Genomic DNA, 15,418 nt, shown 5'->3' on the forward strand with positions numbered 1-15,418 from the left:
GGATGAAACTAAAAAAAAAATCAATCATATTTTTTATGGCAATTAAAGTTTTAAAATTTTCATAATTTTCAGGATTTCATTCTAGTACTGACATTTTGAATCATTCCTGTCACTTGAATCATCGTTTGTCCTTTGCCAGTTCTGTTCCCCTTGGATGTGTTTATCCGATTCTTGCACATTATTTTCATCAGTAAATAGCCCATTTTCTTCAGTAAATATTTGGTTCGTATTTTCGTCGTGTTTTGGTTTCCCCAATACTTTTTCAAAGCAACTAGCTCTGTCAGTTTTATGAGATAAGCTGAAATCTTTACTCTGATGAACATCCATGTTTTCTAATCATCCGGTACGAAGATGTACGTACTGGTCTTATGATCTTATTTACATGGTCTATTCCAACAGGTACCATCTGCTACCATGGTGACCAAAGTACCTTGTTGACTTATTAATTATAATAATAATTTCTGGTAGAGAGACCCCAATTAAGTTTAATTGTCTTTTTATTTTCTGTCGTTTAAAAATTTAGCTTTATTTTCGATTCCCTTGTCTTCTTTTCCTTCTTGGGTTTAAGATTTAGGGAATTTCTCATTCATGGTGAATTGTTCATGGGATTTTGCTTATCTTTTGGGAAAAATCAAGGTTTCAAAGTCTTTCCTGCTAATGTGTTTCATCTTTAATTCTCCTTAGTTACCGTTGCTATGTTCCACAAGCTTAACAAACTAGCTAGAATATTTCCGAATTTAAAACTCTGAACGTGGAAATTTGATTACATATTGTTTTTATACGGATGCAATAGTGGTTGATTCTCGTATTTAATATCACCTAGGACTAATTAAACATTTTTAGCCTTAGCTTTAAACCTTTTGCTGTTCAACCGCGAAGGAATATTCATTGAAGCGAAGAAGCATTGCCATTAGAGCAAACAGGCATACAATAAGGCGAACGGAGTCTCAAGAGTGCGATGGAACGTTCATTAAGAAATTTAGCATTGAATTTGACAATAATAATAATAGTAATAATAATAATAATAATAATAATGATAATAATAATAATACCACCCCCAAAGAGCTCTGTCGAAAATGATGAAGCAAAAGTACTGTGGAATAAGTAGTATAGGCCGCATGGCACGACCCCGGAGGAGAGGAGGAGGAGGAGGAGGAGGAGAGGAGGAGGAGGAGGAAGAGAGGAGGAGAGGAGGGGTTAATAGCTATTGATAGCCAAGAGGCTAAGCTATTGATAGCCTGATAGCTAAGCTATTGATAGCCTGATAGCAGGAGGAGATGAGGTAATCTTACATCGACTTCTCATCGATTCTCAATCATAGAAAAAATAAGCAAATATAAAGTTATTATGTAATCAGTTATTAATTTTGGTATTTCAAATGGTCTCGGCCATGGGCTTCCTGTGTTTTCAATAACTAAATCGGATGGGCTGTCTGTGGAAATACGAACTGGCCATGGGCATCCCGTGTTTTTCAATAACTAAATCGGATATGGGCTTCCTGTAGATTTGTGCATTCATAAAATTTTTTTGATGCCGCGTCTTATTTATCACGTGACAAAAAATGATTGACGGAAAGAGATATGACAGCATTAATAAGCTTGAATGCCAAGGGAACTCAGAATCATTGTACTATGGTCCAGTATGAAATAGAACGATTGCTGTTTATATAATAAAGAACAAGATAACAGAACTAATCATTTTCAGCTGATTTTTGCATAATTAGGAAGAACTTAGTAGGTCTTATTGTTTATCGTTTATGAGTCATTAAGTGCATTGTGTTGGATACAAAAGTCAGCAAATACTCGAAGTATTTCTTGAGTTTGATGAGTTTGGAAGATTTACACTTGGTTGATTGCTGAACTTTGGTGTTTGCTTTTAAAAGAATTATGGAAGGATGTTATCATGAATTTGCTCAACACATAATATTGTTTCAAAAAACATTTATTTTCATTAGTCTTTTGAATTCATTGACGGTAGCGTAATATCCTCGAGAGCCTAACTGGAATAACGTAGCCATTGCGTTTCTCAAAAGTAAATTTTTAGGTCTTGCCTGCTTGGTTGGTTGGTTGAGTTTTGAAGTTAAAAATTCAAAATCCCCGCGCTCTATAAATTGGATTGGTAAACAAAAGACTTGCCCAAACTTGTCAAACAATAAACTCATGGCGTCAATTGGTCGTCATGGCAACTTCACAATACCTACCCGTCATTTTATGGTAATAAGTAATAAAAATAATTAAATCCACCGCATATGATACACGTAATGCGTGACGTATTAGAACATAATTAAATCCTCCGCAAATATACTCGAATCCACAGCAGAAATTAGTAAATCCACCGCGAAAACCGGGGTCGTGCCATGCGGCCTATACTACTGGAATATCCCTGTCTACCAAGACAGCCCTCCAAAAGGCGGTGCAAATAAACCAGACATCCTTGTGCGGAGTAAGAAAGACAAGCAATGGATTATATTTGAAGGAACGGTCTGTAATGTAGGAGCAATACTTGACAGGGATAAAAAGAAAACTGCTAAATATATTGACTTAAGATCTAGTCTTAAAAGAATGTACCCTGGATATAAAGTAACGCAAGTCAACATAGTACTTGACTTGCTATCTGGGTACGACACGGATTTGATTAGTAAACTGGCTGATGTAGGCCTCACTGAAGGACTAAAGATTGTAAGAAAGTGTCAGAAACGGGTTATTTCACAGAAATGTGAGATTGTGAAATGTGAGATTTGTAAAATCCGTCATGCAGATATTTGCTTAGACTATTCATGCCCGCAATATTCCGTATTTATGTAGCAAAGATGTCTGAAGTTGATGATGATGATGATGATGATGATGATTATATATGGCTTATATGGTTTATATGCTTGGGTGGGGGGCATTGCGTTTTCAAATGATTTGTAGTCTTGCTCTTTCACATATTGACGGGTTGCAAGCATTCCCAAGAGAGTCAAAAGACAAAAACATGGCGGCCATTGTGGTGCCCTTAACAATGGATGCTAATGAGAAATCTTTTGTTAATTGGTACCAACATGGCCGCTATGACGTAACGTGCAATCGAATTGTTCCAACCACCAGCAAATTCAATTGCTTTTAGATGTGCTTCTCATTGAAAAGCGTAAAGATATATAAACCTGACAGCTGTGAATGCAGTCTATAGACTTTCCAATAGTTGGCCCCTCGACATCCCATAATTTCTTAATTAAAACAATAGAATTCGAGATGGCCGGCGCTTCGGTAAAAAGGTTGATGTGAATGGCCCGCCAGTTCTAACACATGGATCAAGTTCTTCCAGGAATCGATTTGTTTACTCAGTCATACAAAAATAGAAACGGGGGAGAAGATGAGAAGTTTAGATTCGACTCTTGTAGAAGTAAAACAGATCTTTTGCTAATGATTTATAGCAAATGAAAGGTATCCTATAACACCATACGAGACATCTTCAAGGATCAATCGCCATGCCCGCTCATAGACCCTTAGCTGCTCTTTGCAGGAGAAAACGTCTTTGGGAGAGGGAATGGGGATGGTAATCAAACCGTAAAGAATTAGTCACTTTTGACACGAGCAATTCGTTCAAGCATAAGTTGGGACATCTGGGACTTAATATGTATAATATATTCTGTCGTTTGTTAACTAGAGTTTATCTTTCACGCCATTTTTTAAAGAAAGTTTGAAAAATATTGGATAAAGCCCCCGTCCCCGCCCCCACCCCCACCCCTGACAGATAACAATCTGGGTCATGCCACTTTCACATTTTCTAAGAACTGAAACTGTATGAGCTGCCATTTGAAAACTGAAAGAGCTCACTTGAAATACTCTGTGAAAAATCGAAAGCAGTGGCAAAGGAAGGTCTCTCGAAAAAGCAACATTTACTGGTAAGTTTTTTGTCAAAACTGCGTACAACGTTTGAGTGCTTTTTAAGGGGTAGATCAGTAGTCAAAGCTAAAACAGTTAGTGGGGAAAACCACTTTGGAATATGTCTAGAAATTGCTCATAGTTGAATAATTGTAGTTTACGTGAGACGATCGGTTGTGTACAACGCTTCCAAGAAAAACTGGCAAAAAAGTTCGTAGGACTGCACAGATTGATTTGAAACGATTTCCTAGCATAAGAACAGGGGCGGTAAGGGGGGAATTTGGCGCACAAATCGTGACTAATAAACACACAGTAAACCTTGATCCCCGCATTTTACAAACACTTAAACTACTCAAGCGGTAAAATACCCAAACTGCCATGCTCAATCACTTCAATTGAAATTGTTTTAATGCTTTATAGACCTCGTCCTCATGAAGGAAAACACAATAACAGATCGAAAAATTGATATTTTAGCTCGAAAAATAAAATTCGCGTGTCACGACACACATGCTATTCACGATGCTGATTTCGTTATCTTTAATTTTTCACGCGTCAAAGAATCCAACTGTTGATCACATAAAACCGCGTTTATACCGCCCTTTGCTACGAGTACGAGCATTCAAAAACTAAACGGGTCCTAAGCTGAGATCCGTTATTACCATTTGTAAGTCAAACCGTAAAGCGTGACGCGCCAAACTTCCGTTCTTTTTTTATTTATTTATTTTTTAGTTTCAAATTCCCTTTGTAAAACTTTATAGTTAGATGTGAATAGCACCAACTATAAAGTTTCACACGGAACGCTTGCAAGTTTACGCTTGCAAACGTCTGAGATATAAACCTATAAAAGCAAGCTTGTCAAGACAGTAAATTCCAACGTAGTCAATAAACTGATTCCACCATTCCGAATTAAATCGAACCTTCATTGTTTTCATATTCACCATAATGTTTTATTCAGTTTCGCTCCATGATTAATTCTTGCTATGCAAAGCTGGAGTCTAGCTTTTATAACTAAATTTGGCAGTTGCAAAAGTTTTTGAAATCAAACACCACTTTGAATTTTAATAAACTAGTAATTGCACTTACAACGATTGACCTCTTGAACTAAATCCCTACTCTTGGGGTCAAAAAAAATCGATCCTCCTGAAGAGAACGGAAGTATTTTGTCTTCCCTCAAACTTTATAGCCGGTGCTGTATCATTTTGCAGTGGTGTTGCACACCTGTTCTGCTAGCAAAGGTTTATTTCCTCTTTCACTTTCGTTGCCAAGTACTTTTGTGGTTGCGTAGATTCACTGTATATAGATAGATGGAAACTATTTTCTAAGGGAAACCAACTTTCTCTAGATTTAATTTGTGTCATTTATTTTCTATTTTCTCCACAGCGCGAAAAAAAAAGAATTTCCGAAACGGAAATTTAATCGGAAATTTGGCGGTCAAAAAATTTACGTCGAGTTTACGGAGACGGAAATCCTTGTTTGGTACTTTAATAGATTTCCTTCATGTGTAAACGGCAGATAGTACCGGCTTTGCATTCAAGAAATGGTCTTCATCGATTTATATTGCTATATTAATCGTTCCGAGGTTGAAGAAACTGAAAAAGTTGAGACAAGTTGGCATTGCAGTAGAATTAAGCCGAATTTAGGGAAAGCAAAGAATAGAAGCCATCTTGGACAAACCCATAATGCAGTGCAATGCCAACTCGACCCAGTTTTTTCATCAACCTCTCAATGGTATTGGGTTGCAACAACGTGATGCAGATCTAGAGTTCGCAAAATACCTCTTTGCCTCACTGGCATTGCAAACCTCTTTAAACTAGCTTCAATTTTTTTTTCTCAACACATTTTATATAGGGCTGTTCTTAATGCATCACTATTCTTTTACAAATGCTTTATCCTGCAAAACATTCTGTAAAAAACTTGAATTTAACGAACTCATTTTTGTGAAATTTTAAAGTTTCTGAAATGTGGCAAATAATTGGTCTCTTGTTGATGGTACATTATGGTATGGCATGCGACCGTTCTGTGGGTCCGTCAGGAGTCGTACAGTGCATTATGATACCAAGATACAACTATCAGTACCAATGGGCAACATGCCTGACTGATACATACATCAAGCAAAAAAGCTCGCAACAGCACCACTGCAGTGATCGGTCTGCAACTTATTGCTGGTACCAGTGTATGCTTGAAGTCAATGACAAAAACAACGGCCCCGTGACAAACGACTGTTCCTGTAGTCCCAGCCAAACTACCATCTATCCGCCAATATCCCCTACAACTTCTCTGCCAGCAGAATGCTACAGTCCGTCCGGGAAATCGTGTGACTGGTACCGCAATTGTTTGGAAAGAAAGTACCCTTGCGAGCCCACCACCAATGCCTATGCAATAGCATATGCCGAGAAGTTTTGTCGACTTTACGATGAACACCAAAGCTGGTTTACTGAAAAGGGACAAAATTGGATAGATGGTGTTCGTAAGTGTCTTCAGGTATCTTTAGTACCCTTACTGCGTCCATGGAGTAAGCCAACGTGCAAGGAAATAAGAGACCGGGCTTTTGCATCCCATACACCATGTTACTTGAATCCTGACAAAGATGCGCCATCCATCTGTGATCTTGAATGTGGAGAATACTTTAAGATCTTCTTCGTCATCAAAGGAGCGTTCTCGGATTACGATACTGCATGGGAATCCATGAAAGGGATGTGGAACATTGGAAACGAGTGTGGTTTAAAGTGTTCCAAAACTTGGCTACGAGAAAAGGGTAAAGAAATCGTGAAGATTACCAGAGTAAACATCCAAAAATTTCAGCGACGACAACGACGTTCTTCTTATCCCCTCCCCGAAGCAGATGCAAGAAGCAGGTTCGCCTACCGACTTGGTTCAGCCATTGCTAGCTCAATGTCATGGAACAAGGATATAATGGACTGGCTTTCCTATCCTGGCAACACCACAGCTGGCAACAATTCCAGCAGTTTCGACATCTTTATAGTACTTGCTGACAAAAAGGGCCTTGGAATCGTTAATAACACTAAAGTTCCAGTAGGCCTGAACGATACCGTCCAAGATCTCGCTGTGGCTATTAAACAATCCAAGCTGCCATTGCAAATTGACGGTTCCCATGTATGGCTCAAGTCAATTGCTTCTTGCTATGATAAGTCTTGTGAGCAAGCCCTAACGCTGGCAGTTTCAGACAAGCCCCCTCACTGGAATAATGGTGCAGCAAAGGTGTCAAAGAGTCTCCTGAAGGTGCTTGGCCTCGCTGTTTTTTCATTTGTACTCATGAACTATCGCGAAGTACTAAAACGATACTAGTATGTAATCTGCTTTTAAAAGCTATTTTGATGATTAAAAAAATCAAATAAGCTAGCACTGTATATGTAAATCTTGCAGTTATTTTTCAATAGTTTATTAACCTAAAAAAATATGTAGTGGTCGCATACAGGTTGACCCGACTGCTTTGGCTAATGTCTTTGTATTAGTGTTGCCTTGGAAGAAAGACTTGTCTAATGCCAAAGTCTAGCTCTTGAGTAGTTAACTAGATCGCATCACTAAGAAGCTACTAGAGTGGTAGCTTTAACTATAATCAAATGGATTCTCAAAAAGTTTCGTATATATTCAACTTAAAGGAACAATAGCAAGTAGCTCATTCATACGCTGAAAGCAAATGTAAAACTAGTGGCATCATGATTGTATTTTGTGCATGGCTTAACATTCACTGGTTTTGACACTATCAATAAAGTTAAGACACAAAGCTTTATCAATTTGACTGTGAATTTGAATCGCATCAGTGCAAATTAAGAATTTATTTTTTGACATTAATTTTATTTTTTTAGATTAAGCAATAAGTACACTGTAACCTATGATAGAACTAAATAAGAATGGTTCACCATTGTTTTGTAAGTGTCAAAATTAGTTAAATAGGAATGTTTGGGTTATACTTGTCGCACAGCCGCAGAAGAGCATGGTTAAAATAAAGTAGATATAAGTACAGACACAGAGAACGCTGTTGAAACCCTTGAGAAAACTTTCCCCTTCATGTTTGGCGTCGTCGAATTCAAAAAGAAACCCAATAAGAATAGCTATCCCCATTAGAATGGCAAAGGAGTAGAAACAAGGCAGTTGTTAAGTTCTTGGATTGTGCTGATACAAGCAACAATGACAAATGCTCCAACTGCCCAACCAAATGATCCCCACAGTCATCGTTTGCCACGCCTGTAAGAGAAAAATATCGAAAATAAGATATTAGAGAGCAGGCTTTTCAATGTCAATCAATATTCTCAGTCATAGATGGATCGACCAATTACATCAATATCTCAGTAGTTGCACCTAGTGGTTGGCCTTTTTGAAACTGTATACGAAACAAAACAAGACCCTGCTGGCAGGGTACACTGGGATACCTGGGTGACCTGGAGGACCTGGTTTTAACATGCATTGAAGGTTTAGTTGGTTGAGTTTCTGAAAATACTGATAAAGTATTTCGTGACGTCTCGAAGTAATGATAAACCAGACCCTGGTTGGGACGGTTTACTAGTATCAGACTCTCTAAGAATCTAAAGGAGGAGTAAAAATAAGTTGTAAAATTTCGAACAACAGTGTTAAAAGCCGTTTATAGGCAGAGCTTTTATGCCATACTCATCAAACTCATCGAATAACTCCATCTTGAACTCCAATTCCAGTTCCGGGATCCGGATTTTGGCATACGTAGTTAGCTTGTTGTTCAACCACGTTTGAAAGTATGCAAATTCGCACGGCTCGCTTTAAAATCAAAATGCTTCATTTACTGGCGTAACAACAGGCTAATATTTGCTCAAGACATCTCTCATAATTGCTTTATATTTTATAATTTTATAATTTATCAATATTTCTTAATGAATCACCATTCTTTGAAGAAAATTAACGAGATCATAACGCTTCGAACGGCAAACACTAGAATGTGCGTATTGCTATGCTGTACCTTATGTTCCTTTGTGAGTAGACTTTGAAGCCAAAACAGTTAATGTAAATAAATAAATAAATATAGGCTATAAGACTATATTGTCAAGTTCAAGAGCTGAGAATAACGAGTCATGTTGAATGAATTTTACTATCGCTTATTGTAATTCTGACTCTTGAAACCCTGTTCTCCTCATCGATCTTCGCTTGTTCGTGCACGAAATACGAGGCGTTACAAAGCAATAAACAAAAACTTTTCAGTATTTTTGTTATTGCATTTAGCTTTGATCTAGCCATCGGTTGTACCGGAATATCCTGTGTTATATTTTGTATTTTTTTCTAACCTTGCATTCACAACATGTTCTATAATTATCGCTAACCGATATACTTCTTTGGACTGCAATAATTGATAAAGATCTAGAGTTCACAGAACCCTTCTTAGTCTCACTCGTATTGCAAACCTTCAAACCTTAAGTAGGCTCGACTGGGTTTTCTTTGTGGCGCATCTTCAAAGTTTGAACGGGAAATGCGTTTAAAACGCCCGTTATTATTCGTCGTATTTTCCATGTTCGTCTACAAAAAGCAGGCATGCGCACTTAACAACAGTTAGGGACGCCTGGGACATATGATGAGAGAACACCTTACGAGCGAACATTTACGAGTGACCAATTTATCGTTAATCATTTATCGAGAAAAATCTATCTATCTATACAAATAGCGAAACAACTTATAAATCTTATCCAAACTGTGACCTTTAATACAAAGGACTCTACTGCTGAATTTCCACACGGCTTTGCTGATAAACGAAGAAAAAGAAATACTGTATACGTATAAGCGAAGGCGTAAACACACCGGATGTGACTCACAATGTGCCGTATTCTAATCTGATTTCTAATCGTTGCGAAAATATATGGATTATCTTATTGATTCTTATTACAATGTTTTTTACGCTGAAACTGATTCATTGCTTTGCTATCTTGATGATAATAACTGCTATTACTTTACTAGCTAGCCAGGGGCGTAGCGAGGACCTAGGAGCTGGCGGGGCACTGACCCCTCCCCCAAAAAGTACTCCTCCCCCCATAAAACAAATAAACGAATAAACGCGCAAACAAAAAAGAAACAAATTCGTATTGGTATAAACTGATTTGTACAGCGCACTTTCCTAGGTTGCAATAATCTATTTTCCTCTTTCGTTTTGGTTTAATATGTTTTGTTTTTGTTTTTTTTGTTTTTTGTTTTTTTCGAAAAAGTTGTTTAAAAATTTTGGCCCCCCCCCCGCCTTCCCCCCTCGCTACGCTACTGTAGATAGCTTATGTAATTATTAACTTCAGTATTTCATGCAAGTAGTATAGGGCATACCAGTCCTGATTCACCCGACCTAACCCCATGATTTCCTGAGTTAATCAAATTCGCGTAGTTATGAAATTCCAAAAACGCAGTAAAAGCTACGGCACCAAAAAATGGTCCTCGGGGATTATAAGAGTGTATAGAATGACATCGTTTCGACAACCATTTTCGACAACCTTTTCTACTCCTGCACGGGTATTCCTCGTATACGCATTTTTGCACAATCGTTTTTTTTTGTGTGTGTGTGTGTCCGCTGCGCTGGTAGCAAACCCCAGGAATGTCCGTATGGGAGGCGAAACACCTCCCCCTTTTTTTTGTATCCAAAAGGGCCGCTATAGTAGTCCAAAAGCTTCTACTACTACATATAGAGAATGGAAGGCCGAAAGAGTATTTCGACCACATTGCAGGAGATGGGCATACGTGCGAAAGGTAGACTGCTAGCACATTTGCTGCTGGACAATGCCCACGATGGAAACCTTTTGTCCGACATATCCCAATGCAAGTATTTGGAAGGAAACGAAGGACCAACCAGCCTACAACCTCTTTCTGGGCTGCCACCCTTTGTGGACGACGTATTTGTCTATGGTTTCGTGGCAGAAGAGAATTTGTATGGAAAGAAGCTGCTTTGTAGGAATGCGAAGGCAATAGTCTCCAAGATATCCACTGCAGCCACGGAGACATTTGGTATGTTTTTGCCAACTAGTTTGGTGCACACCTGCAGAAATGGAAACATAGTACGGAACATCGCCAAGATAGATTCTGGATACAGATGGAGTAGCATACATGGTGTAGAGCCTACTGGATATTTCGTAGTCAAAGTAGATACCTCCGAGCTTCCTATAGAAGTGGTAGAGGAGAAGATTTCCACGTTTGGATCCCTACTGCGTGCCCATGGATATGGAATATACTCCATAGACTACACGCAAGACTTCTCCGGAACTTTGGATAGAGTCGCATTGGTGCGTCGCTTGCAGGAGTTGGGATACGTACTACAGCATAGTAGCGGTTGGCGCAATGGTACGATATTGGAAAATACACATACTGTTGGAGAACACGTATGTACTTGGATGGAAGACGGAAAACGTACGAAAATATACAACAAAATAGTATCCAACTTCGAAGCCGGGGAAGTGCAGAATCCAGTAGGCGCAAAGCTTGCAGAGTATGTAGACTGTCCAAACGAGCATCTTAGGAGGACATTCCTGCACCCAGACGTGCAAGCGAGAGGATGCACAAGGGTAGAAATATCCATCTACGGCAAAGGCTTCTCCACATCCCACGCCAATGCCATCTCAGAAACAATAGAACCCCTACAGGACATATTCGTAGTGCAGCCACCCAAGAACATGTGGCTTGCCCTTGCAAAGTGCTTGGATAGGTGTCTTTGCATTTGCTGCGAGGAGACAAAAGAAATATTCCTTGCGTGGTACTGCAATTTGGCAACTGGACGCATAGCTGGCGTACGAGTGCGTGGCAACGAGAAGTGGGAAGAGTGCATACTTTGGACGATGGCAGAGTTTGGTTTTCGTAGGTGTCCCATCTTTCGTGTCGATGTGCTTGGGATGGAACCCGTGGAGATAGCTCCTCTGCGGTGCTACACAAAAGACTCTCCTACGATATTGGTAGAGTCCAATATGCCCACGCGCGTGCACAAAGATCCGCCTACGATCGCAGAGATGCTGCCCACCACAGAGCACGTAGAATGGATATGGCGCACCAAGAAGGCGCAAAGGCTAGGAGTGGAAAAGAGTCCCTTTGGCATACTGGAAGTACCCAGCGACCGTCGGATATACTTCCTGTCCAAGAAAAGACGCATGCTACTGTTGGAGGACATAGCAGATAGCCTGGAAGGCGACGAGTGGGCAGAGGCTACGAAGATATACCATTCCGAGCTACTGGAAAGAAAGAACAACATCCTGCAAAAGAAGGAAGAGGACAGGAAGGTCTTGGAAGAAGCATTGGCAAAGCATAGGAAAGTCGTAGAAAGAATGGAAAGAAGAACAGACAATCTGCGGAAGTTGTTCTTTGGCGAGGAAGGCCCCGAGTTCTACCTAGGGGATTCCGCGCCGCGCAGGGCCAAGGTGCACAGAATGCAAGAAATACCTCCAGGAGACTACAAGATACTGGGACACATAGTACCAAGGCAAATAGATCCTACTTGGCCAGCAAGAGGACACCGCGTAGCATTGCGAAAAGGCAGAGAGACCTGCATTGCATGGGCTACGGAAGCAATCCTAGAGGCCTGCAAAGCCGGAAAGTTCGAAAAACAGTACAAAATACACACCGCCATACCCCAGGAAGAGGTATTGGTAGAATGACACAATGGTGTTGCCACTGTCTTCGTACCCGAAGGACCGGGGTTGGATACGTACCACGAGTTGGTTTCCAAACTACGTACTAGCGTATCCAAATATCCCGGTAGGCTGCTACAAGTAGATGCACCACCCAGCAAGGAGTGTGTGCAGGCCTCGCATATGCAGGAAGGCGAATACCAATGCTGGCAATATGCAAAGACTTTGTATAGAAAGAAGGAAAGGACAATACTATTTCTGTCGGAGAAGTGCCCAGAGTGCGTATTGGAGGGCTGCACCGCCGAACATACTACTACCCCTGTTTGGGGCCACTTCCTAGAAAAAGAAGCACAAAAGATAGGCTGGGAGAATGCCCCGCCATTGTATTGCAAGATAGGCAGGGAAAAGACTACTGCTAGCAAAAGAAAGGATAGAATAGTACATCTCTCTACTCCGGAATCCTAGGCCTGCTACGAGGGTGCACGTCTCTACTCCGGATTCCTAGGCCTGCAAAGGGCGTTCGCCTATACTACATCTCCGGAATCCTAGAATTTCTCTGCGGTTTCGTATCCTCCGCTGGATGTCTGTAGTAGACAACTTTGGGTGGCTTGCTGTGTGCCCAAACGACGGCAGCCACGTCCACTAGCGCAAATAGCACATTGCTAGCTATTTGCCAGTCTATTTTCGTGGATACTTCCTCTACTTCGTCGGACAAATCCTCTGCGTTCTCGAACGAATCTTCTTCCTGCTCCATTTTGGCTAGTAGTTCCTCCTTTGCGTTCTGTAGTTCTTCTCTAGCTTTTTGGAGATCGTCGAGGACTATAGCAAAGGAATCCTGCACTTCTAGGAAATGTTTCTGCAGGTCTGTAGTTGGAGGCTTTTCGGGAATTGCTACCTCCAGACCATTTTCTCGCTCTATCCTGCGTATTTTCGGTATGCCTATGCCGTACTTTTTGGCTACCTTCTGCAGCCCTACGCCATTTCTTCTATCTTCCAACAATCCTGCGATTTCTTCCTCGGATAGTATTTTGGGTGTTGCCATATATATCTAGGAATACGGTTCGAACATAGCTAGGTACCTATGGATCCATAGGGGTATTCCGTGGGTCCATAGGTATATAGATGTATCTCTACATAGCTCTAGGCATAGCCAGCTACATGCTAGGAAAGCAAAGAACAACACAAATACTTTTGGAGATCTTGGAAGGCCTCTACAGACTTCGCATGCCGGGCTACGTAGCCACTTTGGCGCAGCTACCGCGACGTAGATAGTAGAAGGGGAACGACTCGTTACCCTTGCTACGAGGGCACTGTTTTGGAATCTGGGAATTGCTATCCCACGGACATTCCCGGTGCTTGCTACCAGCGCAGCGGACACAAAAAAATACTACTTTGTGCAAAAATGTGTATACCAGGAATACCCGTGCGGTAGTAGAAAAGGTTGTCGAAAATGGTTGTCGAAACGATGTCATTCTATACACTCTTATAAAAGAAAACTCGCTCAGTAAACATCTGCTTTGAAAAGAGCGTGACAGGATTCTATTTGCATATTGAACGCCGGCTGTCTGGTTCATATGCAGATTAAATATAATAATTTTTACATACATAAGCGTCCAGATGTGTCTGGCGTTCGCTTGTGATCGTGGACTTTGGAGCTGGGGAGGCCTAAAGTCCCGAGTTCAAGCCTCGCTGTAGACGCATTTGGACCGGTTGCTGTGAGTGAAAAAAAAGCCTCCCCCACTCACAGCAACCGTGGGGGGAGGGGTGGAAAAGAAAAGATAGAAAGTGCGATTCAACCCCGCGATGGGGGGTTTCGCGAGGAAAAGTTGGAAAAGTCAGGGGGTGTCTCGGGACGCCGTCCGGAGTTCACCCACCCTCTGGTGGGTCGTAAGAAAGATATATGCAAAAAACCCCACTGGGGATAGCTTGGTGTTCTGCGCGATGCATTCCCCAGTGGGGTTTCTGGTAACGCCAGTTTTGCATTTTTATTTTCTCGGAATCCATCCTAACAGGGGGTGGTTGGGGTCAATTTTGTAAAATATTTCATAGATTACGTTAGGGTAATAAGGAATATCCTTATCCAGCCGACAAAACATCCACTCGGCTCTTGTCATATCAGAAACCTCGGGAATAGACTTACCGGTAATTTCAGACAAAAGATAGGGAATAGCTTTGTAATATTTCCCTACTTTAATTTTTTCAATGTCTTCCGTAGACTTTGCGGGGTTGGCTCTTCTAAATGGTCTATGATTTTCTTCTTTACTTGCTCGTCAAGATATACCGGGTGTAAACCTTGGATATGACTCATCCAGTCTCTAAAGTATTTTATTCTCTTATAAGGTGTTTTCTTACGACCTCCATTGGCGTAATATTGCTCTTTGGTAGCATTTGGTACGGCATTACGAATATTCTTACCACACTCGTAACACTGTGCTGACGTGTCGTCTTCTATTTGCATTTTCTTACCACAACAAATATACTTATTTGGCTTAGTAGGTACAAACTTGGGTTTCAAGCACTTTACACAGAAATCATAAGCAAACTCTTTACAATCTTCGCACTCCATATATAGACTAACATATTTAACTACATAGACACGGGATGCGGGTAATCGCGGTACGAATCGAGGAATTCACTTTAGACGGGTAATCCTCCGGTGGTCGTTGCGCTGGAACCCCCATCCCCTATACTACTCATGCATTGACGTTTACGTTCACAATGTTAATATTATTTCATCGTTTAGTGACTGTGATATCTTACAGAAAACTAATAATTTGACTGTATATGTATGTAATGATGTAGAAGTGACAATAAACATTACAAAAAACACCAGATCTCGTTTTTCCAAGTATGTTTATTATAATTATAGACATGTTAAGTCAAGTTCTATGTAGTAGAATGTTTACACGTGATCGTGAACCTAGTTGATCAAGATGTGCATTATTATGCTAATCAATTATTTCATAATTTCAGTTTAATTAATTACAT

At 40.5% G+C, this 15,418-nt stretch overlaps 1 protein-coding gene across 1 annotated transcript; it reads left to right on the forward strand.

Annotated features, from left to right (window-relative positions):
• Nucleotides 1–3,780: 3,780 nt before the first annotated feature.
• LOC148912404 (uncharacterized) lies at nucleotides 3,781–7,847 on the forward strand. Its single transcript, XM_089027774.1, has 2 exons — nucleotides 3,781–3,883; nucleotides 5,815–7,847. The coding sequence occupies exon 2, from the start codon at nucleotides 5,823–5,825 to the stop codon at nucleotides 7,167–7,169; it is 1,347 nt and encodes a 448-aa protein (XP_088883900.1). The 5' UTR covers nucleotides 3,781–3,883; nucleotides 5,815–5,822; the 3' UTR covers nucleotides 7,170–7,847.
• The last annotated feature ends 7,571 nt before the right edge of the window (nucleotides 7,848–15,418 follow it).

This window comes from Actinia tenebrosa, unplaced genomic scaffold (genome assembly GCF_029948245.1).
Source record: "Actinia tenebrosa isolate PJP-AT-01 unplaced genomic scaffold, QUT_ActTen_1.0 PGA_scaffold11__36_contigs__length_13525064, whole genome shotgun sequence".
Lineage (NCBI taxonomy): Eukaryota > Metazoa > Cnidaria > Anthozoa > Actiniaria > Actiniidae > Actinia > Actinia tenebrosa.